At 50.8% G+C, this 27002-nt stretch overlaps 2 protein-coding genes across 6 annotated transcripts in view; one reads left to right on the forward strand and one right to left on the reverse strand.

Annotated features, from left to right (window-relative positions):
- The window catches only part of SMIM35 (small integral membrane protein 35), a 111687-nt gene extending 91900 nt beyond the window's left edge, over window positions 1-19787 (reverse strand). For both annotated transcript variants that reach the window (XM_082340956.1, XM_082340957.1), the window contains exon 1: window positions 13218-19787. In XM_082340956.1, coding sequence (XP_082197082.1) covers window positions 13218-13224 — 7 coding nt within the window. In that variant the 5' untranslated portion in view covers window positions 13225-19787. The remainder of the gene's footprint in view (window positions 1-13217) is intronic.
- The window catches only part of TMPRSS4 (transmembrane serine protease 4), a 38343-nt gene continuing 15401 nt past the window's right edge, over window positions 4061-27002 (forward strand). For 3 of the 4 annotated variants that reach the window (XR_014231326.1, XR_014231327.1, XM_082340954.1), the window contains exons 1-3: window positions 4061-4362; window positions 20534-20567; window positions 23899-24012. Coding sequence is in view for 2 of the 4 variants with exons in the window: in XM_082340954.1 (XP_082197080.1) it covers window positions 4360-4362; window positions 20534-20567; window positions 23899-24012 (151 nt within the window). In the remaining 2 variants the exon portion in view is untranslated. The remainder of the gene's footprint in view (window positions 4363-20533; window positions 20568-23898; window positions 24013-27002) is intronic. The other variant, XM_082340953.1, reaches the window with a different exon arrangement.

A 27002-nucleotide genomic window follows, 5' to 3' on the forward strand; every position in this document is an offset into this window, starting at 1 on the left:
TGAAAATATTTTCTCTGAGACTGATTTCAAATTATACTGGCAATGTAGAAACTTCCCCCTGGGGTCCAGGCAGGCCCACGCTGTGCTCTGGTGCTACAGGGGTCCGAGTGGCTTTCCAGAGGTCCCTGGAGGACAGCAGAGACCACTGCAGTTTCTCTCCATGACCCATGCAGGGCTGACCCACGCACGATGCGGTGGAAAAGGCCTGGGCATCCCAAGTTACGCAGACCTGGATCCCACCCCGTCTGAGCCTCTGTCTCCTCCTTTGTGAAATGGAGGCAAGAGTAGCACCCACATCCTAGGGTGGCCGCAAGGACTAAATGTGGTGATGTCCTTTCTTTGCACAGGTGTAAAAGCCTGGCATGTGGGAACACAATTTACATGCTGGTTATTTTTCCCTCTTGTGGTTTATGGAAGCAAAAGTGTCTTGTCATTCTGTCAGACACACTGTGTGCCCCACCCCCACCCCCAGCCTTAGTTTCCCCACTCGTGGAAGTTCATCCTGGCAAGAGAAAGGTCAGCCCCCACCCAGCAGAGACCAGCCGGGGTTGGGGATTCTCAGGTTCCCCAGTTCTTCTTTGGTGCAGATATTTAAGACTCAGTTCTACAGCCTCGGGACCTAACCCATGTCTTGGGAGAAGGGTTGCCAAGCAGTGAAAATCCTCTCCGGAAAGAGACTCAACAGAGAGCCACACTTGCATCCCTCACAGAGAGCCGAGGTGCCCCTTGCTGTCCCCATAGCACAGGCGCTGCATTCCCTACCTGCTGCATTTCAGAGCTGTTTGGCTTGGGTGACGAGACCTGTTGCCAGCACATGCCCACGGGCTGCACCCTTTCTCACTTAATTTCCTGGGAGAGGCTAGAACAAAAGGGTCTGTCGCTGAAACTTATCTCAAATTATTTGGGCTCAGAGGAAAGAATCATAGACTCTGCTGCCTGGAAGGAACCCAAAGGATTCATAGATGTCAAGCTCCAGTCTCTGAATTCAGCTCACTCCAGAAATAACAGCCTCTACCCACTCCCCAGCATAGAAAGAGATCTAGACCAGCATTTCACAAACTTAAAGGTGCATTTGAATCACCCAGGGATCTTGTAATGCAGATTCCGACTCAGTAGGTCTATCTAGAGGACTTGCTGCCCTCAGAAGGTCCTGCTGTAATAGGGGGAGTGCAGTCCGTGGGCAGGCCGAGCTCTCCAGGGCGAGCACTTTTTATCTTCTCCAACCACAGGGTCTAACGTCACAGTGCCTTTAACACCGTAGAAAATATTTGTTGGATGGATGGATGGATGGGCAGATAGATGGATGGGCAGATGGATGGATGGATGGATGGATGGATGGGCAGGCAGATGTAGATGGACGGATGCTGATGTGAAGATCAAATGTACAATCAGAGAAAACTGGCAATTGATAGACTGTCCTATAATTACATATCTAGGTAAAAATGTCCTGGAGGTGAAATGAGGGAAGGGGGAAGGAAGGGAGGGAGGGAGGGGAAGAGGGCAGTGAAAGATGAAAAACTCTCTAAACTCCCAAAGAGTTTTCTTTTTAACTCTACTGGAACATCTTATTAACTTAGAATGATTTATGGATGTGTCATATCCCCTCCTGTAGACTATGAGGTTTGTGCATGCAGGGCTGTGTCTTTTATCTCCTAATCCCCAGTGCCTGACTCTAGCAAGAGCTCCATAATATACACATTTTGTGAAATGAATAGGGATAATAGCTCCATTCAGGAAATCCCCTTTAGGTACCAGACATGGATATCTCATTTAATCCTGTAACAGCCTTATAAGGTCAGTCCTATTATCACCACTTTACAGATGATGAATGTGAAACTTGGGAGGATTAAGTAAGATGCCCACAGTCACACAATCAGTGATTGGGATTAGGACCCAGGCGACCAGAGCCCACGCTCTTCACCAAGGGAGAGCCAGGTTGTGTGAGGCCTGAAGCGGATACATTTTGAGGGACCCTCTTTGAGAAAAAGCATACCCGCAAAAATCTGCTGCAAAATTTACAAAATAGTATGACCATGTGAACACATCACCGGGACCATTCCCAGCTTTGGAGGTGCCGTGCAGGGAGGGGCTCTGCAGCTTAGACTACATTAGCTTCGTGGCAAAAATGCCTCTGATCTTGACCCACGTGCTGGAAATGAGAGCAACAGGAAGAAGGGAGAGGAAAAAATGTAGGAGAAAGAGAGAAAGAGATAAAACAGGAGCAAGAGGAAAGAAAGGAGGAAGAAAAAAGGAGGGGACTCAAAGAGATGGTTGGAAAAGAGAAATAGCCATCAGAGACGGGACACAAAGGAGCTGAGGGGGAGTTAAAGCTGCCTCTGGCTGAATGGGGGCAGGGGGCTGGGAGCGTCCAGCCAGCTGGTCCCCCCAGCACCCAGGAGGAGGGGCCCTCCGCTCTCTCCAGGCCTCTGTGCCTCCACCTGTACACCGTGCAGCCTCCTCCCCACAACAACCCTGCCTCGTCCTGCCCACCTGTCTCCTTCCCAGGCCTCTCTTCAGGCTCCCAGACCCACTTGAGCTGGAGACAGGAGGGCTGAGTAATCATCCCTCCAGCAAGCCTCGCCCAGCAGCGTTCTTGCCCAGGCAGCTACCTCTTTCCTGGTTCATCACCTGAGCACCCAACAAGGAGATGCAAGCCTGGGGCCTGATGTTTAGCCTGATACATAGAGGAAGCAAGGTCAGGAAAAGCCTGGTTCAGGGTGGCCCCCTGGCCTCCCACTGCCCGACTGCTGGGTCCTCCTTAAGAGGGACATGCCTGCCAGGGTCTTCGCAGCCTGACCCTTGAAGTCACCTGTTCTGAGATCACGGGCACTTGACTTGGCCCAAAACTTCCGATTCTGAAGGCCATCACCCTAGAGTGGGGAAGGATGGTGGGCCCAAGAGACCCTCTAGACCAGCTCAGATCTCTGCTGCTCAGAGATGAGTCCAAGGCCACACCTGATGGAACAGCCAAGATCAGGCCAGTAAACGGTTAAATCTCGCCAATAGTCCTCCTTCAGTTCAGACGTCACCGGGCTCTTGCATGTGGCATATCTCCCCAGACCATCACCCAGGGCTTTCAGACACATGCGTTACATTCAGCCCTGAACCGGGCTCAAGCCCCAGCTCTGCCAAAAACCCAGTGTGATTTGGGGGCCAGTCACTTCATCTCCACGAGCTATGATTTCCTCAACTGTCAAATGGGAGCAAAATATTCCTCATGGGGTTACGGTGAGAATTAAAGAGATGATATATACAAGCATGTTATCAATGGATGGGCCAATACAGAAGCCTAACCTGGGCTGGTCTCTGGGGAGGGTCAAGGCTGAGAAATGGAAGAAAATCTAGACTGGTTCAGAAACCGACACTAATTTACCGTGTGATCTTGGACATCCCTTGTGTGGGAATTTAGCTTCCTGACCTACAAAAGGGATGGGAGAAGACAGTTGTCCAAATTCCTTCCAGTTCTGTGGTTCTGTGGTTCCAAGGTGTCGCCTTGCACATCCCCTGGCCAAGGGGCGGCTCCAGACCTCAGGATACAGCAGGATGTGAATCCGCAGTGACCCTGCTGGGTGATATTCAAAGTAGTAATAACTGGTGAGGCAGGGGCAAGAAATGCTCAAAAGGGATGTTGGCTGGTACTCCGTATATGAACCTATGCAGGACAGCTTCACTCCAAGGTCCAGGGAAAGGTAGGGAAACCTGTTCTCCACGGACTTCCCAATCCTGTTGCCCCACTCATGGCAACAATCCAGTTCCACTGAGCACTAGATTCTGTCAGCCCACTCCCCAAACTCCTCCACCTCCCCACAACCCCAAACAAAACACCCACACAGTGAGAACCCCAAACAAAACACCTGCAACTGGAAGAGATGAGAAAGAGAGAGAGAGAAAGAGGGCCTTCTGACATCATGGACAGCCAACACCCGGTTGGGTGGAAGCCATTCAGGCGGGAAGGCTTTTATAACATCTAGGTGTGTCACCTGTTCTGAGGCCGAAGGCCCAAGCATGACTCCAGGTGTTGTTCCAGCCCCTAAGACGAGTGTCGGATTATAAGACGCATAATCATTCCAGTTTGGCAACTTCAACTGTAGGGTTGCTTTAATTGACCTGCCCCATAGTCTCCAAATCACTCCTGGAAGACAGCGGTGGGAGGGACGCGGCCAGCTCCGCAAGGGGGAGAGAGATGCTGGACGCTAGGGACCGAAGCCTGCCCTGCACTTAGGCCTCCTCCAGCCAATGCTGCCAGGGATCACTGACCTGCTGGCCAGCCAGGGCCCGATCCCGGGAGGCCCTCCTCGTGACTTGCCGACGTCGCTCAGCTCCAGGCAGTAGAGAATTCGGGAAGGCCGCAGAGCCAACATGGTGAGTGTGAAGGCCTCTGCTCCGAAAACTGGTGGAGGGAGGGTCTCCCCATAAAGGGCCCTTCGGGCAGCTGAGAATTTTGCAACACCTTCCAGGTTAAAAAAAGAAGTCACACCTGAATCGCCCCACACTATAGGGGCGATTATAGGTGTCGGTCCCCACCTGCCCTCCTCACCAACAGCCGTTGCACCAGCACCAAGCCAGGGCCATCCTGCCTACTCTCTTGCCCGGGGTCTCCTGGTCTGTTGGCTGGAGACTGGAGCCACTTTTCCAAGGCAAGGGGCTGCTTTGACACAATGGTGGCCCTCTGCTACCTCTCTGGGGAAACTGACTCCTTTTCTTTTTAAAGAAAAACAGTGGAGCACTGCCTCAGAACAATCTGGGGTGCCATGGTGATCTACTTGCCCCTCCTTTTGGCTCTGCTTTCTCTCCTCCTCCTCTGAACAGCGAGAGCTTCTCCACTGTCTTGGGGGCAAAGAGAATCAATCCCACCTTTCAGGGAGGACGGCTGAGGACAGGGAGGGGAGGAGGTGGAAACCAGGAAACTTCCTTCTCTGATTGCTGGCCAAGATGCTGCAGTTGCCAACAAGCAACGTGAAGATGAAAGGGGAGGGAAGGTAGGGAAGGGAAGGGGGAGCATTAGGTCCAGGAGAGAAGGGGGTGACCTGCTGGGCCCCTCAGGTGACGGTCTCCTGACTCCTGAGCACTTTCCGTGACACCCCCCTGAACAGTCTGGCAACGCTCTAGCCCCAGGGCTGGGGGATCTGGGGCCAGATAGGGGAAGGGGTTCGCCTGCTTTACTCTGCAGTTCCCCAGGATTGAAGCACCAGCCTTCTATGTCCCGTCCCTAGAAGCCCAGCCTGTTTGCAGAGAAGCTCCATCCCGCCGGGGTTCTCAGGAGGGAAGAGGAAGTGGTGCCAGCCCGCCTGAATGTCAGCGGCTTCTTGGTGGCACTTGGAGCAACATGGAAGGGGGCAATTTGGGGGGCAGATGGCTGGGGCACTAACCGTAGAGTCAAAAGGTCACATGGCCAGCTCCCTTATGAGCTTGTTAGTCTTCAGACTTTACTCTGAGACTCACCATCTCCCTCTGTAAAACAGAAACATTATCCACATGACCCCCTAGGCACATACACAGGGTTAGTGGAAAGATTAAATGGGCTAGTGATATATGTGAATAGCCTCTGTAAACCAGGGAGCCCTGTACAGATGTCAGCATTTACGACTAAAGAAAAATCCGCTCCAGGGAATGGCAGGTGGGCGGCGTGCCCAGCACTGACCCTCCACTGCCCAGAAAAGGAGCCGGGTGCTACTGTATGAGTGCATGGGGGCAAGTGGGCAAGCTGGGGAGGAAGGACCAGGCCCGGGGCCCCAGAGGCAAGGCAGCAGATTTACCCACGATCCAGGATGGGACCCAGGGAGCTTCTGGGCCCTGAGCTAACCATTAAACCACCCGTACCTGATAATCCTGTTATTTCCCTGTAATGAGGCCCAGACAACTGTAGCTCCCAGCCCTCCCTCCTCCTTCCCCTCCCTGCTTCCTCCCACACCCTCGGGCCGCTCCCTAGACAGAGTCCTGCACTGGTGGCTGTGTCTTCATGATGGTTCTCCTTCAAACCTATTCAACCAGGTACACCAGTGAGACAGGAGCTGGGGAGGGCCCTGGGCAGAGGTCTGAGCCCCATCTCCCCTCAAGGGGAATGTGTCCCTTGATATCTGATACCCGCAGCTGAGCTCTGGTGGGAAGCCTGGGACGCTGGGACTAGCCATCCTGATCTTAACTCACTCCTGCCCCGGAGGCCCCAACACACCATGAACCACCAGAGTAGAGTGTTCAGCACCTGAGGTCAGCCCAAACCTTGGGCCGCCGTGGAAGAAGCAGGTCCTCCCCACCCTCACCTCCTTGACTTGCCAGCTGGTACAGACCCAGGGGGTTGCTGGGCTTGGCTGGGGCTCAGGAATGTGGCAGGTCAGCAGGGGTCCGGGAGCATGGGTGGGGTCCACCTCCAAGAGAGGCCGAGTCCAGGAGCCCACTCAGCCCTGGTGGCACCTTCCTGGCTCGTAGACAGAAGAGCTGGGCAAGACCCAAGAGGGCAAGACAGGCAAAGAAGGGCTAGGCCCCCTCCTGTTCTCAGGCCCCCTCCCTACCTGATGTGACCCCCAAAGTAGCTCCATCCTTCCAACCACCATTTAATCAGCCCCCACTATTGGCCAGCCTCCAGACAGCTGGAAGGAGGGCAAGAGGGTACAATGCCTAGGTTCTGCCCTGGAGGTGCTCGAAATCCAGAGGAAGGACAGCTCCTTAAGCAAAGGATCCTAAGGGAGTTTGACAAATCCAATGCCAGAGGTGGTGCAAGGTACCCCTGGAGCAGACGAGGCAGTAAATTCTCTCTCGGGGTGGTCAGGGAGTTGTCCCAGAAGAGAAAGTACTTGCACTAGACCTTGAAGGACGAGCAGGCTCTCTCCAGGCAGAGAAGGTGGGAAGGGTACTCCAGGCACAGGGAAGCGCATGGGAACAGCAAGAAAGCGTGGCCGTGGGGGACGAGGGGGAGGGTGCTGTGGCTGGAGCAATGGGCGCAGGGGGCACAGCTGAGGTCTGGGCCCTGTGGGGTGGTCGCGCAAGGCTCTGCACGGAGCTCAGGTTGAGGGTCCCCCCTGTGCCCTGCAGCTCAGGGGGGCTGGGCCAGCGTGGAGTCCCAGCAGCTGCCAGGGGCTCATGCCTTGGGCTGAGCCACCCCCAGAATCTGGCACAGCCCACCCTTGACCCCTCCCAGGCAGGGCAGCAGGCGTCCAGCTCCACTCATTCATCCCAAGAAATGGGCAGCATGCCTCCTCTGTGCTCGCACTAGACCTGCTGGTGAGAGAAAGCAGACGTGGGCCCTGCGCCCACTCAGCGTCTAGAGGGAGTGGAGGGTGGGGAGGGGTAGATGGTTATCAAACAAACACACCAACTCCTGTTTCACTAACCACTGACTTACAGGCTGTGATGAAACACAAGGGGAGCTGTCAGAGCCAGACCAGGGCGTGGGCCTTGCTGGAGGTCAGCAGAGGCCGAGGGCTGCATAGGAGCTGGGATGGGAGGAGATGGGCCGTGGCAGGCAGAGGGACCAGCTCCTGAGAATGTGGACGTACATCCCCAGGCCCTCTTCCGTCCCCCAGGGCTCTTCACTCCTGCACTTCGGGTGGAGTTCTGTGCCTGGCTACTGACACGGAGAAGCGGTTTAGAAGTCAGGCCCGGTCCATGCCCCTGGGCCTCTCCCTCACGCTCTCCACCTCCCCTCTGTGCAGTTGAGACCCCAGTGGTCATCTGCAGCAAACGCCCTTCACTCCCAGCCTGTGCCCTTGACGAAGACTAAGAAAATCTGAGGAGCTGAACGTGGGAAGTGAGGAGAGACTAGTCCAGGGCAGAGAAGAAAAATGGAAGCAACCAAAAACAGGGCTCAGGAACTCTGCACAAACTTTCCGAAGCTCCAGAACTAACCCGGGACAGCAGGAGACAAATGCTCTCAGGCCTGAAAATCTTGGCGGGCCTCTCAGATTTCCCAGGCAGCTCTCCTCCCCTCAGCCTTCCTTCTTGTTCAGATGAAAACATCTACCTCTATAAAGCACCTCAAATGCCCAAGCAATGATTCCCCCAGACAGTGATTCCCCAAAACCTGAAATGCATTCACCTGCCACATTCTCTTATAAACCTGTTGCCACCAGACTATGAGCTTCTAGAGGAGGGTCTGTGTCTTTTCCATCTTTTTAGCCCCAAACCTAACACAGGGCCTGGCACGGAATAGGCACTTGATAAACATTTGTGAATGAAGGACAAATAAATGACCAAAGACTGGAACCCCTATAATGAGCGGTCTGATTTATCTGACACTGAAAACAAGATTAGCCAAGTCAGATTGAAAAAGATACCAGACGCTACTGGAGCTGTTACCAAGCTGCTTGTGTCCCAGACAGGGCTGGTGTGAGGCCTGAGCCCACCTGGAAACCCCAGTGATGGGAAAGAGAGAGAGTCTGAGCAGAACCAAGGCGGCAATCCCCCTGTGCCGTGCTCAACTCCACCTCGCAGCCTGCAGCTCTGACTGTCAGGATTGCAGCAGAGAAATTCGTAAACAAGACTCAGAACCGCAACACCTCTCCCCCACCCCTCCCTCCCAGAGCAGCTTCCAGCTTCCTGGCATAATCCGCATGCAACCGGAAACTCTCACAGGGTAGCAGGTGAAAGAAATACTTGTGGAAGAGGGCGAGAGACTGAGTTGGCACCCGTTCGGGGATGGGCACCCGTCCAGGGATGGCAGCAGTGCCTTCCGTCACAAAATGTTCTGCATATCACTCTGGCCGGGCTCTGCCTGCTGACGTGGCTGATGCTTTAGGCATTTCCTGCAGTCTTAATTTCTTCCTTTATAATACGCATGCATTCATTCAGCGTGTGTTTCCTGAGCATATGCTATGCGCTAGCTAGACACAGTGGGAGAGTCAGAGAAAAATACCCAAAATCGAAGCCCTCGGTTCCCTATGCTCCATGGACGAAACAGAGGCAGGGGAAACTACTTCCCCTCACCTCAGGCAGAGCAGGGCACTCGTTCACCCATGGATGTGAAACAGAAAGGGGGCAACGGAGCTGAGGTCACCCCACTTCACCGTCATCCCATTCCCACCCTGACTCTGGGACTTCACTCATGATCACACCTCCGATCCTCAGAGAGGTGGGTTCTGCCAGGCTGTCAGGAGGACCTACCCTGGTGCGGAGGGATCACTGATGCGCTAGAGAGAATAATAACGACAGCAGCCATATCTCACCTCCACCCAAACACAGCAAGCACAGCGTTCTGTGGTTTGAGAAGCACAGTCACATCCAGAATCTCCCTGAATCTTACCCACAACTCTCTGAGATACAGTGATCCTCCTTGTACAGATGAGGGGACTGAGACTCAAAGAGCTCAAGTGACTTGAGAAGGGTCACTCAGCCACCAGGAATCAGGGTTGGACTCTAGGCTCTGGGATTTGGGGATTGAGTGCCCGGCTTTTCCTTCATGCCCTCCGTCTCCTCTAAGATGTGGACCCATAAGACCTGGACTTGAACTAGAACGAGAACTTAAACTAGAAAGGACCAGGGGACCCCACGTTCCTATCTAGAAGCTGATAGATTTTATGATAAAGTATGCATTTAGGGAAGACTGCATCAGCTGGTGCAATCAAGTGGCAGAAAGACAATGTCATTTCTGCAAGGAGACTGCATCTCTCGCTAATCTACTAAAGGTCACTAAGGAGGAAAAAAACACATGGACACAGGAAACCATTGGACATAATTAACTTAGACTTTCAAGAAGACCAAGAAAAAGTTTCATGCCTGATGCTGCTTAGGAGAAAAAAAGACTCAAGTTACCATGAGATCACTAAGGATAGAAAATTGATTTAAAGAGAGAATGTTACGAGTAAATCAGGCCTAGGACTAGTCTCACCCGTGGTTAACAGCAAGCTCTTCAGAATCACAGGCCCTAAAGAAAGGAGATCATCCAGATAAGTGGTTCCCCAAAATTTGGTTCAGCCTCAGAGCCCTTTGCCCTCTGAAATCTAATGTAGAACCCCATGTGGAAAACAGAGAAAACCAGGGCTGCTGTGTTTGAAAGGACTGTGACCCCCAGCCAATCCTGCCCTCTCTCCCTCCCAACACTGCGGCAACCTCTGGGGGCTCCACCAAATCCCCCCAGGATGCCGTAGAGCCCTTATCTGGCCTTGCCTTTGTCTACTGTGGAGATTTCCTTCACGATCCAGCTTCTACTCAAGGTCCTTCTGTGGCTTAAAACAATCCTCCCCTTGCCAAGAGAAAGCCATCTTGCTGTAATTTCCCCATTCATCCTCAGCATCCTCTTTGCCTTCACCTTGAGATGGCCCTACACATTTCAAAGGACCACACTTGTGCTACCCTGAATCTTCACTTCTCTGGCCTGCATCCTCTACCCTTTGTTCATAGAGAGATCACATTTGTCACATGACATCACTTTGGGTCCCCTAACTGCTCTGGTCACTCTCCCCCAGGGCACCCTAGTCCTTTAATTCCTTTCCTGAAGTCAGAGCCCTTGACCTAATGAAACCATAAAATAGCTACCATTTGCTTGGTTCCTACTACACATATGCTAGGCCCTCTACTAGGCTCTTTCTCATTAATAATTAATGACCTTTTAGTATCTATTATGTCAAGCACTTGCTAGGTTCTGTATTGATACTGTTATTAATTATTAATAAAAATAATACCATATGTACTCCATGGACACGAGGACTTTGCCTACTGGTTCACTGCTGTATATCCAGTCCCAGAACAGTGCCTTACTGAATGGACAAAGTATGATTATTGTTGTTGTTGTTATTATTAATATTTATTGCATTCCTACTATGTAACAGGCAATGTGCTACAGGCGGTACATAGTTTGGTCTCATTAAGAGGAAGACATTGAAATTCTGTCCCTCTGTCTCTGTCTCTCTCTCTCTCTCACACACACACACACACACACAGAATTGAGGCTCCCAGGGGTTAAATAACTTGCCTGAGGCTCGTGCTCCATCCAGTATAAAGCACAGCCTCCCCCAGCAATTTGCAGCCCAGCACGGAAAAACTTCACCAAGTGTTCCCAGAGTTATGTGAGTGGGCAGGAAAGTGGCAAAGGAGCTTCGGGTTATACAACTACAAAGTAATAGATGCAGAGCCGTCACGGAAGCAGCACTGAGGCACTATTTACAGGATCACGAGTTCGGAGTTCACGGGCAGAGATCCGGAAATCACTACAGACTTTGGCCAGGAGATGGCAGCTCCTTGCTGCAGCAGCCAAACCAGCCCACTAGCGGCTGGTTCTCTGGCAGCAACCGGAACAAAAGAGAATGCTCTGGTCCTGCCCTGTGCAGACCCACCTGCAGAGCCTCCTCCAGCGCTGTGGGGAATCCTGCTCCCCAAGCCTCTGGGGTACGGGAGGGGATGAACTTTCATGTGCTAAACTCCTCTGCATGTCAAAGCACCGAACCACGTGCATCATCCCAGTTAACCCTCACCAACAACCCTGTGAAATAGATCATATTCTCCCCATCTTACAGATGAGGAAACTGAGACTCAAAAAAATTAAGTAACATGCCCAGGACCGCATGGCTGGTAAGGGGAAGAGCTGGATTCAGGCCAGTGCTCCTGACTCAGCGCTCAGAGGGTACAGAAGCAGGGACACCCGCCTCTGACCAGAGCATCTGAGACCCCTCAGACCACAAACACCAACCGAGGGGGACCATGAGCAAGTCTGTACAATCATGAGAGGACCAGATGGGTTTCCTGTGGGCTTGAAAAGGTGCATCGTAACTAGCAGGTAAAGCACCTGACGGAACCTTTCTCGCTGTCTGGTTTTATCATAGTTTTATCACACCTGAGTCCCAAAGGAGGAAACTGGGTCCAGGAGATGTTAAATGATTTACCTAACGTAAATAATAGCTAAAAATAAATAGCTCCACAGATAAACAGAAGAGTCAGACTTTATAATACCAAGTCCTTCTTTCCTCCCCACCGTTTCTCTCCCGGTGAAAGTTTAAAGGACAATTCAAGACAAGCAAAGGGGAGTATGACTTTTCAAAGGCAATGTAAACTTTGTGGGGTTCTTTCACAAGCCTCAGCCTGCATCACAGATGGCCGTTCCCTAGTTCAGGTAAATAGCAAGGTTTAGAGAACCCTGCCAAGCTTTAAGATCCATCCACTCTTCCCAAAGGCAAACCCCCTAAGGGTCCCTGTCAGTCTAGGTGTCCTGACTCCTGCTGGCTCTCCTGTCCCCTTCAGCCATTGTGCAGTCATTGCATTCAGGTGTGCAGAAGTGGGGGCACCTTCCTTCCCATCAGATCCTGCGGGGAAGGGAAGGTGGGCTGGATGGACCCACTGTCCTGGGGCAGAAAGAAAACTGAATAAAGTAGAATTGTTGAGAGAACTCAGAGAAGCTGCAGAGACCAAAGGATGGCCCTCAGGTGACTGCTTCTCCTGAGACCAAAGGATGGCCCTCAGGTGACTGCTTCTCCTGAGACCAAAGGATGGCCCTCAGGTGGGATTTGTAGGAGTGGCAGGTAACAGCAGCATCACTTAGAGGCAAGGGCTCTGCACTGGGGAACCAGGGCTTCCTTCAGTTTGACTCAACCCAACAGGCATGTACTAATACCTCACTCCTGCCCTTCACAACATCTTGCCACGTGACCTGGGGAGAGCTAGCACAATGCCTCTGTGTCTCAGTTTCCCCATTTGTAGAACAGGAATTGTTACATCCTCGCCCTCTCCCCTGGCCCTACCTGGAGTTGAGAGCTGTGCCTGAATACAAAGGCAGACTCTTAAATGACAGCAGCTGAACAGCAGGGTGGCAGCAGGATAACGGCAGGCCACCTGACACCTCCCTTCCACCCCAGGCCCTGCCCCAGAGCCATTATATGCTGGGAGAGGGCCAAGGTACTCAGCTCAAATTGCCAACAGGTCAGCACCTATCTGGCTTAGAACAAGGCAAAATGGTTTCTAATGCAGCATCCGAGGCTGAGGTTGGTCCACAGGAAAATGTGCTGCCGATAGGACACCTCAGCACAAGGCAGATTGAGTGAGGATGTTTCCAGAGGCCCCTTCGTGCCGGGGCTTGGATACCCACCTGTGCGTGGCCCGGACTGGGGGGATCTGCCTGGAGACAGGCTAACAATTCAGAAGACCGTTGAAAGCCAGCATGATTTGTCATGTCTGAGAACCTTCCATGCACTCAGGGCTACTGCATCACAGCCAGGCTTGTCTCAGGAAACTCACACCCTCCTCTCTTGACTCATGATCTCCCAGCCCTCACTTCATGTCCCCTCTCATCACCTTACCTGTCATAGCTGAGGCACCCAAGAGAGAGGGTACTTGCTCCAACCTGGCAAAGGCATCAGCCTGCAGATGGAGAGGACATAGCTGCTTGCCGTCAGGTTGGGGGTGGGATGCGGGTACACGGGTCAGAACAGGGTGAGGTCCCTCAGAGCAGCCCCTGAGCACCTGAGGCAGCCGATGGCTGAGCCCCACTCTGCAAGCTGACTGGAAGCAGCCTCTGGGTCCCCTGGCTCACCCAGAGATCTTTCCCCACCCCCTCCCCGGGGTTTTCCTCCCTGCTATGTCACCAGCCTTAGCAACCTAGCTGCCACCTGCCAGAGCCACAGAGGTCCTGCATATCCCATCACCTAGCAACAGCAGCATCCCTGCTCTAGGTTTTCCCAGAGAGACCATGGGAAGCCAGGGCTTTAGACCCCATGGGAGCCTGAAGCTGCCACAGGCCAGATCAGGACCAGAAAGCCCCTTTCTGCAGGCCCCTGCTTTTCTCCCTTCTTCTACACCCCAATCATCCCAGCTCTGCCCCTACCAACTTCTTTCCGGAATAAGGAATGCAGAGTCAGCATTGTGGAGAAGAAGAGAGAAATAAGGCCCCAGGGGCAGGGTGCTTGGCAAAGAAAGCAGACAACGAAGCTGGCCAGGCTTTCTGTTCCTTTGGCCTCTGTGAGCATTTGCCTCTTCATTGCCTCATTATTAGCCTGGTGGTACCCATTTCATTGTGTGGTTAGTAACCTCTTATCTGCTTCATCATCTCTGAGAGTTCCCAATTACCCAAAGGGAACTTGAGGTTCAGAGAGGTTGAGGAGCATGCCCAAGGCCACCCAGCAAGTAAGAAGACAGGGCAAGATGAGGGCTCATACTCCCCCAGCTGGGTCTTTGTCTTCTCTGCAGTACACTTAATCCTCACCCCCATTTAAAAACAAGAGCTGCCTTACGTTTGATTCATCATCTCTGAGCTGGAAGGGAAACAGTTGAGATATTCTTCTGTGATTTGCAGCTGAGCTAAACCCAACCAGGAGTTTCTTGGGATCTAAAACAGCAGGGGCTGGGCTTCCCTGGTGGCGCAGTGGTTAAGAATCCACCTGCCAACGCAGGGGACGTGGGTTCGAGCCCTGGTCCGGGAAGATCCCACATGCCGCAGAGCAACTAAGCCCGTGCGCCACAACTACTGAGTCTGCGCCCTAGAGCCCGCAAGCCACAACTACTGAGCCTGCATGCCACAACTACTGAAGCCCACGCGCCTAGAGCCCGTGCTCCACAGCAAGAGAAGCCACCGCAATGAGAAGCCCACGCACCGCAACAAAGAGTAGCCCCCGCTTGCCGCAACTAGGGAAACCCAGCTCGAGCAATGAAGACTCAGAGCCGCCAAAAATAAATAAATAAAATAAAATAAATTTATAAATGAATAAATAATAAAACAGCAGGGGCTGAGGAAAGAGAAAGGAAGGAGAAGCAGGTGAGAAAGGTACAAAGCAAATGGAAGAGAGGGAAGAAGGGGTACTAATATCAATAAAGTCCCTACTAGGTGCCAAGCACTGCAGTAGGCCCTTACCTCAATACAGTCTGGGAGGAAGGTCTTCTTACCCTTGTTCATGGACGATTTAGCAGATTCAGGAACCAGGCAGAGGTGGGTTTGCCTTCAGACTGAGGAAGGGCTGGGAAGATGCCGGGGGTAATTTCTGCATGTTGACTGCATGCTAATTACATGCAACTAGACTTCATTGCAGGGGAGCGGAGAATCAGAAGGACCCAGTACCAGCTGATGCCGACCAGATAGGTTCCTGAAACAGTGGGGAAATGAAAACAACTGTCCGCCAAGTCCCAAAAGGCTGGCCCCAAGGGCTGGATCTGTTACTTACTTGCTCTGGGGCCATGGAGACCACTCAATCTATAGGAGTCTTGGTTTTCTCTTGTGTAAAGTGGGGATAATTTCTCAGGGTTGTTGTGAGAGTATTTAATCCTCACAGCATTTACAAAAGACATATAACAATAGCCAACTGCAGAATTAATTTTTCTGCCTCCACATTTGGATCTTGGATTAATGTCTTTCTGCCACCAGTGACCAACTGAGAAACAGGGAAAGAAGATTCTCTGGGTGAATCAGAAAATGGGTGGGTGTTTTTCAACTAACTAACTTCCACCCACCCACCCCACCTCCCACTTCCTCCAGCTCGGGCCCTCCTGGGCTCTGGGGCCCCAGGTATTCTTGCCCTTCCGTTTGACTCCAGACAGAAAGTGCCTCATTCCTGGATGAGCCCTGGGTCGGACCCCGGTGGGGCTGGCCCCATGAGTCAGGGCTCTGACGCAAACTGAATCAACAGAGCAGACGGGCCTGACCCAGCCAGTAGCCCCAACCAAAAGGAGAAGGTCAACGCCTCTGCGTGCGCTGGGAGCGGCCTAGGCTGTGGCAGTTGTGGCCAGGGGCTGAGTTCAAGTTGCGGGTAAACAGAGACGCCTCCAGCAAAGCAGAGGAGGCACAGCCGGTCTTTGGTGGCCTCAGCCCTCTTCCCTCCATCAGCTACAGGGCAAAACATTTCCCCTGTCTGGCTGGTTTTCTCTCTACTCCAGAGACCCTTTCAGCCTTGCACACCGTGATCAGGAAGGGACCCACCACAGTGTTGGGGGCTGGGTCAGATCGCAGAGCCTTACCTGGTCGCCACATCTCTCAGCCTCCCTCCCTCCTTCCCCCAGCTCAGGATTGATTCTGGACTGAAAGGCGACACAGCTGCTGGGATCCCCATCTTTATCCTGCTCAGGAAAGTCACTGGCATTGATGTTGCTCAGCTGCCACTCGTAGGCCTAAAACGCACCCAACTCCCTACGCATTATCCCCGATGCCCTTGACTTTCAGCAGCTCCCCCTTCCCAGAATTTTAGCAGCTCTTCATCTCTGATCTCTGTGCTGGAGATGTTTGCCAGAGAGGCTTCAAGAAAAGCCAAAGAGTGGGCCACTAAATGGAAGAAGCCAGGCAGCATAAGAGGCAGAGCAGAGCAGCAGGAGGATGGGAGCTTGAGCCTCAAATCCCTCAGCAGAACCAGGCGGCTGCTTTTTTATTTTCACTTTGACCCTCAGGTGCACGGCCCTGGATAAATCATAATCATTGATTCATGGCATTTTTCACTATTGGTCCATGCGGGGCTCCCTGTAACTCACCACCTAGTTACACAGTTTCAGCAACGTAATAAGCCTCCATAAACCCACCACCCAAAACAAAAGCTAGAATTTAACAATAACCTACATCTAACCAGGAGATCCCCTTGCTGAGGTAGGTGGGCGAGTCCCTTTTGTTTATCAATTCAACAAATCTTGATTGTACATCTTCAATAGGCCAGAGATGGTGCTAGAATCATCCTGAATTCCATGTTCACCATTTCTTTGCTTTTCTGTAATAAAAAAGATTCTGTGTTAGATGAAATCTTCTGGAACTTAATTTTTCCTTTAATATGAAATTGCTCACGCCGTTCATATTACTTTGTGGCACCACAGTTCATGTGTTTTGACTGCAGCATAATATTCCATTGTGTGAATTACCTCAGTCAGTGTCTTCAAGGCTGGCCTGGGACTGAACCCTGAAACTGCAATATTTTCCTGAATTTTTTCATTCAACAAAGATTTATTAAATACCCACTATGTGCCAGGTACTGTAGGAGACACCAGGGGTGCAGTAATGACCAAGATAATCACAGCCTCTATCATTCTATCTTGCAGGGTTTCTTCCTCATTCTCTTTTGTTTTCAAAAAGGTATGGATTGTTTTTTCTGTTTAATAACCACTACTCAATTGATAGCGATTGAAAACATATTAGCCAGGGGTACTAGGGTCACTTCAGTTCAGAGATGAGGAATCCAAGGCCCCAGAAAATACAGACCAAAAGCCTCTTTTGTTCCCTCTGTCTCTCAGCTTCTAGCACAGTTCCGGACCCATCAAAGGCAAACAGTCAATATTTGCTGAAAAATAAACAAAGAGACTTACCCTACCTACTTCAACCAGTGCAGACATGTATGTGCAGGCAGATTCCGTGAGAAAGAATGAATTGACAGGGGACTGGCCACTAATTGGACGTCCTTGATACCCCTCCAACCTGCCCCTCCTGTAGCCTTCCGCATCTCAGCAAATACCCTCTTGCCTGTTCACTAAAAACCCAAAAGCGTCCAATCTATTGGCGAGGCCTATTGCCTTTATCTTCGAAGCACAGCTGAATCTCCTCACCGCCTGTCTATTTATCCCCCCTTGCTATAGCCACACCGATCTCCATTCTGTTCCTCCAACACCAAGCTTGTTCCTGCCTGCTTGGCTACTTCCTGTCATTCAAGTCTCAGGCCAGAGGCCCTCCTTAACCTGACCCCTTCCCTAGACCTCCCATTTTAAGCATCCAGCCAGGCGCTGTCTCCTATCACCCATGTTACTCTCTGCATAGCACCCATCACTCTCTGGGTTTATCTGTTGACGACCTGGCCTCTCCTACTCTCCCCCTGACTCCCCCACCCCAGGATACAGCATCTTGAGGGCAGGGCCTCACCTGTCTTGTTTGGGCACTTCTCCCATCCTTGCTGTCATTATTTCTCATTTGTCTTTGAATCCACAGCTCCCAGACCAGTGCCTGGTACAACACAGACACTCAAAAATAGTTGTTTGATACTTAACTATTGAATACTACCCACTCTGGTTATCAGACGAGCGTCAATTCTTTTCACCTTTGTATTTGACTGAGTTAGACCAAAGGGCTTTGTAAACTGCTATGCGCCAATTGTGTACAGTTTACTGTTGGTAAGATTATCACCTGGCTCTGTAGCTACCGCAACAGACTCGCCAGAATCGTTCTCATCTTCATCCTGGAAGTAGTTCCCTATCCAGGCCCTGGTGATGGTGGAGGAGAGACGGCCCGGAAGGAACTACAGTGCAGAGCCCAGAGTTCAGTTCAGTGTAGCAGTCATTTACTGGGCCTTTACTAGGTACAAGCCGGATGCAAAGCACTGAGGACACAAAGGCAATAAGAAATAGAGACCACCCGATGGGAGAGTGCTAGAATAGAGTTCTGTGCCAAATGCCCGGGGGCACAGGATGGAAGGGCCAGGAAGAGAGTTCTCTCTGTGAACCACGCACTTTCCACCAGATATCGCATCTCATCCTCACAGGAGCACTTTGAAGTAGGTGTCATTTTCTCCACTCTACCGAGGGGAGGGGAAACCTGAAGCTCAGAGAGGTTAAGTATCTTGCCCAAAGGCTCCCAGTTAATAGGAGGCAGAGCTCGAATTCCAACTCAGCCCCTGCAGAGCCTAGCTATCTCTGCTGCGTCCCCCAGCTGCCCATGGCCTAGTACCCCCATAGGGCAAAACCAGGCACATCCCTCCAGCAGTTTGGGAAGAAAGGAAGAAGCTCCTTCTCCCAATGACTATGTCCGCAACATTCAACCATGGGAGCAGGCAGCACCCAGGGACCCCACAATTTCTAATCTCGGACACCCACCCAGGGGTTAGAAGAGGCCCTCTCACTCCCAGATGGGACTGGGAAAATTCCCACCTGGAAATGTCCAAGGGCCTGCAGCTCCTCCGCCTCCACTGGAGCGGCCGTGACCTCAGCCAGCGGGCAGGCATGTCCCTGGGTAGAGACCTAGGCCTCACCCAGCCCAGGGACTCCAGGTCCTACGCCAGGCGAGGAAAGGAAAGAAAGAGAGTTCATGGGAGGCAGGAGAGCATGAACTTAGGCAGCACCCTTCCCTAAGCTTTGCCTTGCAGGAAAGGGTGCAAGTACTTTGCATGAGAGCCTTTGTGTGCGGGCTCCTGTGTGGGCCCATATGTGGCTGTGTGTGTGCTCAGTGCACGTGTAGTGGTGCAAATGAGTGGAAGAACAGAGCCTTGTGTGCATTTGTGTATGTGTATTCACGATGACCTAAGACTACACTCACAGAAACACCTTAGTGTCCTGGTAGTTTTTCGTTTTTGTCTGTTTGTTCTATTAGGTATAACCTAGGTTCAGTAAAGTACTCAAATCTGAAGTATACCTCTCAATGAATTTTTACACACGTATACCCCCATGTAACCAACACCTAGATCAAGATCTAGTTTTCCAACATTCCAGAAGGCTCCATCGTGCTCCTTCAAATAACCCCCAGTATAATCACTATTCTGACTTCTATCACCATGGATTAACTTTAACTTTTAATCATATATATGAAATAATACTCTTTTGTGTCTAGTTTCTTTTTTTCATTATTATGTCTCTGAGATTCGTCCATGTGTCATTGCATTTCACACTAGTTTATTCTTGTCTGTTGCTGAATTATATTCCATTATATGAATACACCACAATTTATTCCGTCAGTGATTGACTTTGGGGTTTTTCCAATTTTTAGCTATTATGGATGAAGCTAGTATGAAGATTCATGTACAGGTGTTTTGCTGGGCATATGTACTCATTTCTCTTGGCCCTAATTCCTGGTCATAGAATCATAGAATAGTGAGACTTCCCTGGTGGTCCAGTGGTTAAGACTCCAAGCTCCCAATGCAGGGGGCCCGGGTTCGATCCCTGGTCAGAGAACTAGATCCCACATGCCGCAGCTAAAGGATCCCACATGCCGCAACTAAAGGATCCTGCATGCAGCACTGCAGATCCTGCACGTGGCAACAAAGATCCCACGTGCCTCAACTAAGACCTGGTGCAGCCAAATTAAAAAAACAAAAAACAAAGAATCATAGAATAGTCATATGTTTAGCTTTAGTAGATTCAGCCAAACCTTTTTCCAAAATATTTGTACCAATTTACACTCTTAGCAGCAGTGTCTGAGATTTCCAGTTGCCCCACATCCTCATCAGCACTTAGTATTGTCGGGCTTTTAAATTTTAACCATTCTGGTGTCTCTGTAGAGATAGCTCACTGTGGTTTGAATTTACATTGGCCTGATGAGTGATGACGTCAAGCATCTTTTGGCACTTAACTGGCCATGGAAGTATCCCCTTTGGTGAAGTGTGCGTTCAAGTTTTTACAGAACTACAATATCTATCAAAGTAGGCAAATAATTGACAAAAACAGACAGGAGAGCAGAATCATCTTAAGAAACTCAGCAATACACACAACAGCCCAGCAGCCAGTTGTTTTTTCAATTGCTAACTAGTTGCTACAATTAGTAAACCTGTTGTACCAGGTCATTTAGATGAATAACTGAATTTTATATTTTAAACCAATTATTTAGATATCATAGAGCCCCCCACCTTAGACTCAGCAGGGAGAAGGGAATGCAGATAAGAGCCCTTTCCTGGGCTCTTCGCCCCAGCCTGAGAGGTTCCCTCACTCAACTCACTGACTGTTTTTCCTTCAATTACAGGATCCCGACAGCAATCAACCCCTGAACAGCCTCGGTAAGCTCAGGTCTGGCTTTCCTTTGTCTAGCTCAGTTTCACTCAGTTACCAAGTAGATACTAAACCCCTCTTGCATGGTCCTCACCACCACCTCCAAGTGCTAAATGCTACAGGAGACATCCATCCACCATTCAACAAACATGTATCAAGCAAGTGTCATCTCCAGGATTCATTCTAGAAGTAGGAGTCATGGTCTCTGGAGAAATAGAACCATCAAACCTAAAACGCCAACAGCAGTGATTTTCTAATTCATTCATTCAGTTACTTATTCTCTCATCCCTTCAACAATACTGTGAGTGCCTGCACGGGCCAGGCCCTGGGCTGGACACGGGACTATAGCAGTAAATACGACAGCCAAAGTCCCTGCCCTCATGGAGTTTACAGTCTGACCGTGCCGCTGAGGAACAAGCTGGACAAAGGTGTTTTCACTGGTAGAATAGAAAATGGCAGTGTTTGCCTGACTTACCAGAGAAAAATAAGTTAATAGATGAAGTATTCCCAAATATAGGGGTTTTTTTTCCTCCTGTTCCATTTTTTTAAACCATTGATACCTATGCCTGATAACCTGGATCAGCAAAACGAGTGAGCAAAGACAAATTAATATGACAGCTTCATACGGAGATGACCAATCCCACTTACTTTGACAGCTTATTTATTTCAGGGTCACAAGTTAATAAAGATCACAAACAATATAATATTCAGCAGGTAAAACAATGCCTAGTTTCTACTTTGGAATTTAATATATCAATATTCCGTGGTGTCCCCAAAGAACACTAGACATACAAGGGCTCCACCACCTGAGTAAGCCTGGGAACAGCCAAACCAGAAAACAATTAAGGGAGCTCGGGAGGGAGAAATCAGTGCCAAGTGAAGATTCCGAGGTTAAGAATGATTACAGGTTGTGCAAGGACCAGGGAGTGAAACCGCTCATGTGGAAATGGGGCTGGCGAGGACTAGCAGTGGGAAGTCCATTTGGCTGGGAGAGGCAAGCCGAATTACACTGCCTTTGAAAGCCCAGAGGAGAGGGTGGTCAAGATACGGAAGTCATAGGGAGCCCTTGAGGGTTCTGGAGCAGAGACGTGATGGGATGAGAGCAATATGTCTGTCTGGCAGCATTGGGCAGGACAGGCCGGAGGAAGGAACAGTGGCAGGCAAGGAGGCTATTCATAGCTCAGCCGGTTGGTTAACTTTATAAACCATAAACTTTAGAGACAATAAACCAAGAAAACCCTTCGCTTCCTGATGATGTTCTCCATGAGAACATCAGGGAGGCAGAGACACTGGGCCCTGGACAAGGGAACTCATCAAAGGACTCCCAATAAGTCATTCACTTCTGAGAAAACAAGCCAACCTTGTATCCCCAGAGGTAGGTGCTCAGTGAAGAAATCATGCATGAATGAATGAACAGGATGTCTCCATGTCCATGGCCGCAGGAAAGAGGACACTGCTGAACACTCACTGCTGGAACTTTAAAAACAATATCCGACAACATTATTAATAACCTACTCTGTTGCCAGGTCCTGATAATAACAGGCAATACCAACCCACATCCTTGGGGCCAGAGCTCTGTGTCTGAGGTTTAACCTCTCCCTATTGAGGAAACATAGCATTTCCTACGCTTTCCCTATCAACACATCCAATGATATCCGCACTTATTGGGCACCAGTCTCTGGCAGGGTGCCATTCTCTGCTTTTGAACATCTGAGGAAAGAAAGACAGAAACATAACTAGCCATCATTCCAGACAGAATAAAATGAGACCTGTAAGAAAGGCAGAAGGGATGTGCTGAAGAGGACAAGCAAAGAGCAAATCGTTTATTCATTTGACACATATTTTTTGAGTTCCTACTAGGGGCCAGGCACTGTTCTAGGCACCAGGGACTCAGCAGTGAACAAAACAGACAAAAATCCCCATCTTCCTGGAGACTTCATTTCAGGCAGGGTTGGGAGGGGCTAGATGATATACAAAATATGTAAAATATACAGTACATTAGAGGTGATAAATGCTTTGAAAAAATAAAACAGGGAAGGAAGATAGGAAATATTGGAAGATTGAATTTTAAATAGGGAGGTCAAGGAAGGCCTCAGTAAGAAAGTGACATCTGAAGAACAATTTGATGGAGGTAAAGGAGCAAGCCATGTGCAGATGAGGGGGAGGAGAGCTGGCCTGTTGCTTTCCAGGGATTCTCAGGGTTGCTATAATTCCTGCCCTAGTTCTCCCTGGAGAAGTCCCCTGCCCTAGTCTCCCCAGCTTATTGCCTGCAAGGAGAGGGGACACCGAAGAGCCTATCCCTGATACTTTGTGAGAAGTTAATCTTTTAAAGCCTTGCCATGTTCCATCTCCTTGGATAGCCACGTGACGTGGACAATATAGTTATTATTGCCTCTGTTTTAGACATCAGTAGGTCCCTCCTGGTCTCCCGAACCCCAGACTCTTGTTCTAGTCCATTTCTTCCCTGATGAAAGGGTCATAGTTCTAAATATTAGTGTGATCATATCTCTCTGCTGCTTAAAAGCCTTCCATGGTCCCTCACTGCCCTCAGGATAAAATCCAAACCCCTTAGCATGATAGTCAAGACTCTCCACAAGCTGACTTTGACAGCCCTGCTTCCACAACATGCTCTTACCCACCTTACATCCCAGGCACACCAGCAGCTCACAGCTCCCAACACCCAGGCCTTCACCAAGCTGGACCCACTCCTCCCTCTCCCATCTCCACCTAGAAAGGCCCATTTAAGTGCCTTGATGGTGTCTGGTGGCACTGGCAATTGTGTCCCTGTTTGCCTCTTCCCCCAGATTGGAATTTCCTTAAAGACAGGACCTTTCTAGGGACTGGCTGTGTGTTGAACTGAGTTGGAGATGAAGGCCATTAGGTCAACCTTCATTCACAAGTATTTATTAAGCTTCCACTAAGCACATACTGTGCTGGCAGCCCCTGCCCTCCTGGAGCTTGTAGTTTAATCAAAAGATAAGTCAGGAAAGAGGATACATGATAGTAAAGGGAAAGGGTACGTGCCTCTCCTGGGACAGATGCAGGTCAGACTGGACGGGATGAAACATCCTAGAACAGGTTGTCAAGACAAAGAGAAGGTGCCATGGGCTAGAGGAGCACCTGTGAAAGATGGACAAGCCTGGGTAAATGAAAGGAAGTGGGGGGCCCCTATGCTGAGGAAGCTAAGCCTAGTCTGCAGGAGTAACCCCAGCACCAACCAAAACGGTCCCCGAAGTTTTCCTGGGCTCCGCACCAGGGGCCAGAGGGTGGGGAAGCTGTGGGCCTTGGCAGGGGTGGCCTCCGAGTACTGACTGCAGGCTCTTCCCCTCCCCCTCACAGATGTCACCCCCCTGCGCAAAGCCCGCACCTCCCTGGAGACCTTCAGAAAGGTGGGGGTCCCCATCATCGCAGCACTGCTGAGCCTGCTGACCATCACGGCCGTGGCCGTCCTCAGTAAGTGGCAGCCCTCACCCCGGCCCCCATGCCTCCTTACCGCCCCCCCTCCGCCCCTACAGCAAGTGGCAGCTCCCACCCACCCCTCCCCTGCCCTCACCTCAGAGCGCTCCCCACCCCAGCAGGGTCAAGGCCAGGTGATCTGCATAGAGCTTTGCATCCACCCCTGCTCTGAAGGGAGCCTTCCCCTCAGCGTGAGTGGGAGATGAACTCAGCCCCCATCTACCCAGATGGATTCTATCCCAGATGATTTCTTCTGCGGGGAAAGCACCGTTTGCACCAGTTACAAACCCACTCAGGCAACGGGCACAGCCGCCACGCCCCCTGCCTGCTCCTCCCCAAGCCTGCAGACAGAGAGCTGGGTGGGTCCGCAGCCCTGCTGTGAGGAGCAGGAAGCATGTCTGCTTATGAGGAGGGGGGCGGGGAGGAGGCATCAGGGAAGATGCCCAGGCAGACAGCACCTCTCCCCACCTTGAGCTCTGGCTTCACCACGGCAGGAGCCTGAGACCCACTGTTATCCCAGGCAGGCCACTCTGGGGCAAAGAAGAGTAAACTGAGCGAGCCCCGATTCCCACAGTCCCTCCCTTTCAGCCCGCACATCCTGTGACTAAGTCCCCATCTTCACCCACCCCCATAGTCACAGCAGGCTACTGACCGCAGCTTTCACGCAGGAAGTAGAGCTGAGGGGACCAGACTAGGAATCAGGACACCTGGGTCGGGGATCTCGGCGCTGCCCCTTCTTGCTGCTATGTGACCTTGAGTAAGTCCCTCAACCTCTCTTAACCTCAGTCTCCTGAGCTGTAAAACATCCTGCCTCCCTCACAGGGATATCAGAGACCCAATGAGGTAACGTGTGTAAAGTACTTGGATAAAAACCAAGTTGTGCAAAAGCGTAGGTCATCACCAAGTGTGTAGAGATGTGGCCGAGGCCATGTGTTTGCTCACCAGGCCAGGACGGCCTTCCAGGAGGCTGCAGCAGCCTTCAACTCGTTGGAGGACGCTCAGAGATCATCCGGTCCAACACTTCATTCTCCACTTGGGCACTGAGGCAGAGAGGGGGTGTGGCAGTCGAGGACAGGGCTAGGACAGGTCCCCAAGCCCTGACTGGGCAGGTCCAATTCTACTTCGTGGCGGTGGAAATGCAGATACACAACACAAACACCACCCAGATCCCTGAGCGCCCTATCAGGATGTGAGATGCAGATAACCCCAAATCATTCCTCTTGACCTTGGCTGGCCCAAAGCAGTGGTGGGCGTGCAGCGGCATCAGCGGATTTACTGTCGTAGGCCAGTTTGGCTCAGACTGATATTAAGACGAGCCTGCCTTCTCTGAGCACGTGCCCTGCCATAGTGGAGAGAGAAGACAGGGCCAGGTTCAGGGTGATCCAAGGCAGGTACAAGTACTTAATTTAGAGTCGGGCTCTCCCTGTCCCAGAAGGCCCTGTGCAGCTTCCAACCCGGGACCCCCAGGTTCTGCAACCAGAGGAGGTAACGTGAACTTCCATCCTGGGTTGGGCTCCCTCAACCTTTTGGCTTCTGGGGGCTCAACTGGTGACGCTGTGTCCTGGCTTCACCCCAGGAGGCAGGAGGGACCCCTCCTCACCCAGGCTCCTGACCATGAACCAAGCTCTGAAAGTCCAGTAAATATCTGACTGACCTGCTCTTTCTCCCTTGCTTCTCAAACCAGGAGCATTGGGGCCATAAGATCACACTTTGAGCTCCTTCAGGGAAGGTGTGGAGAGGCAGCAAAGAGCTTTAGAACTAGACAGACACTGATCGAAATCCTGGCTCTAACACCTGACTGCTATGTGGCCTTGAGAAATAAACCCTAACTCTCTAAACATCCATGTCCTTATTGGTAACGGGAGTTCATAATGGCACCTGCCTCCTAAAGTTGTTGTCAAGATTCCAGGTGACAATGCAAGGAAAGCTCTTAGCAGTGATAAGCAGGGCCATCATCAGCCTTGTTACCACCACTCCTAGGGTCAGCCGGTGGTGATGCTGGGCTGCAGAGGGGAGCTTCAGGCCAAGGGAGAGTTCAGTTAGGCAGAAGGAGCCAGGACAGTTTGGAAAGTATGGAAATATCTGTTCCCTGAGGACTTTTTTTTTTTTTTACAATTTTTTCTTGGCTTTTTTTTTTAACATCTTTATTGGAGTATAATTGCTTTACAATGGTGTGTTAGTTTCTGCTGTATTACAAAGTGAATCAGCTATACATATACATATATCCCCATATCCCCTCCCTCTTGTGCCTCCCTCCCACCCTCCCTATCCCACCCCTCTAGGTGGTCACAAAGCACCGAGCTGATCTCCCTGTGCTATGCAGCTGCTTCCCACTAGCTATCTATTTTACATTTGGTAGTGTATATATGTCAATGCTACTCTCTCACTTCCTCCCAGCTTACCCTTCCCACCCGTGCCCTCAAATCCATTCTCTATGTCTACGTCTTTATTCCTGTCCTACCTCTAGGTTCATCAGAATCATTTTTTTTAGATTCCATATACATGTGTTAGCATACGGTATTTGTTTTTCTCTTTCTGACTTACTTCACTCTGTATGACAGACTCTAGGTCCATCCACCTCACTACAAATAACTCAATTTCGTTTCTTTTTATGCCTGAGTAATATTCCATTGTATATATGTGCCACATCTTCTTTATCCATTCTTCTGTCGATGGACACTTAGGGTGCTTCCATGTCCTGGCTATTGTAAATAGCGCTGCAATGAACATTGTGGTACATGTCTCTTTTTGAATTATGGTTTTCTCAGGGTATATGTCCAGTAGTGGGATTGCTGAGTCATATGGCAGTTCTATTTTTAGTTTTTTTTTGTTTTTTTTTTTTAAGAAATTCACGTTCTTTTATTTATTTATTTATGACTGTGTTGAGTCTTCGTTTCTGTGCGAGGGCTTTCTCCAGTTGCGGCAAGTGGGGACCACTCTTCATCGCAGTGCGCGGGCCTCTCACCATCGCGGCCTCTCTTGTTGCG

This window comes from Balaenoptera borealis, assembly GCF_965194805.1.
Source record: "Balaenoptera borealis genome assembly, chromosome: 11".
Lineage (NCBI taxonomy): Eukaryota > Metazoa > Chordata > Mammalia > Artiodactyla > Balaenopteridae > Balaenoptera > Balaenoptera borealis.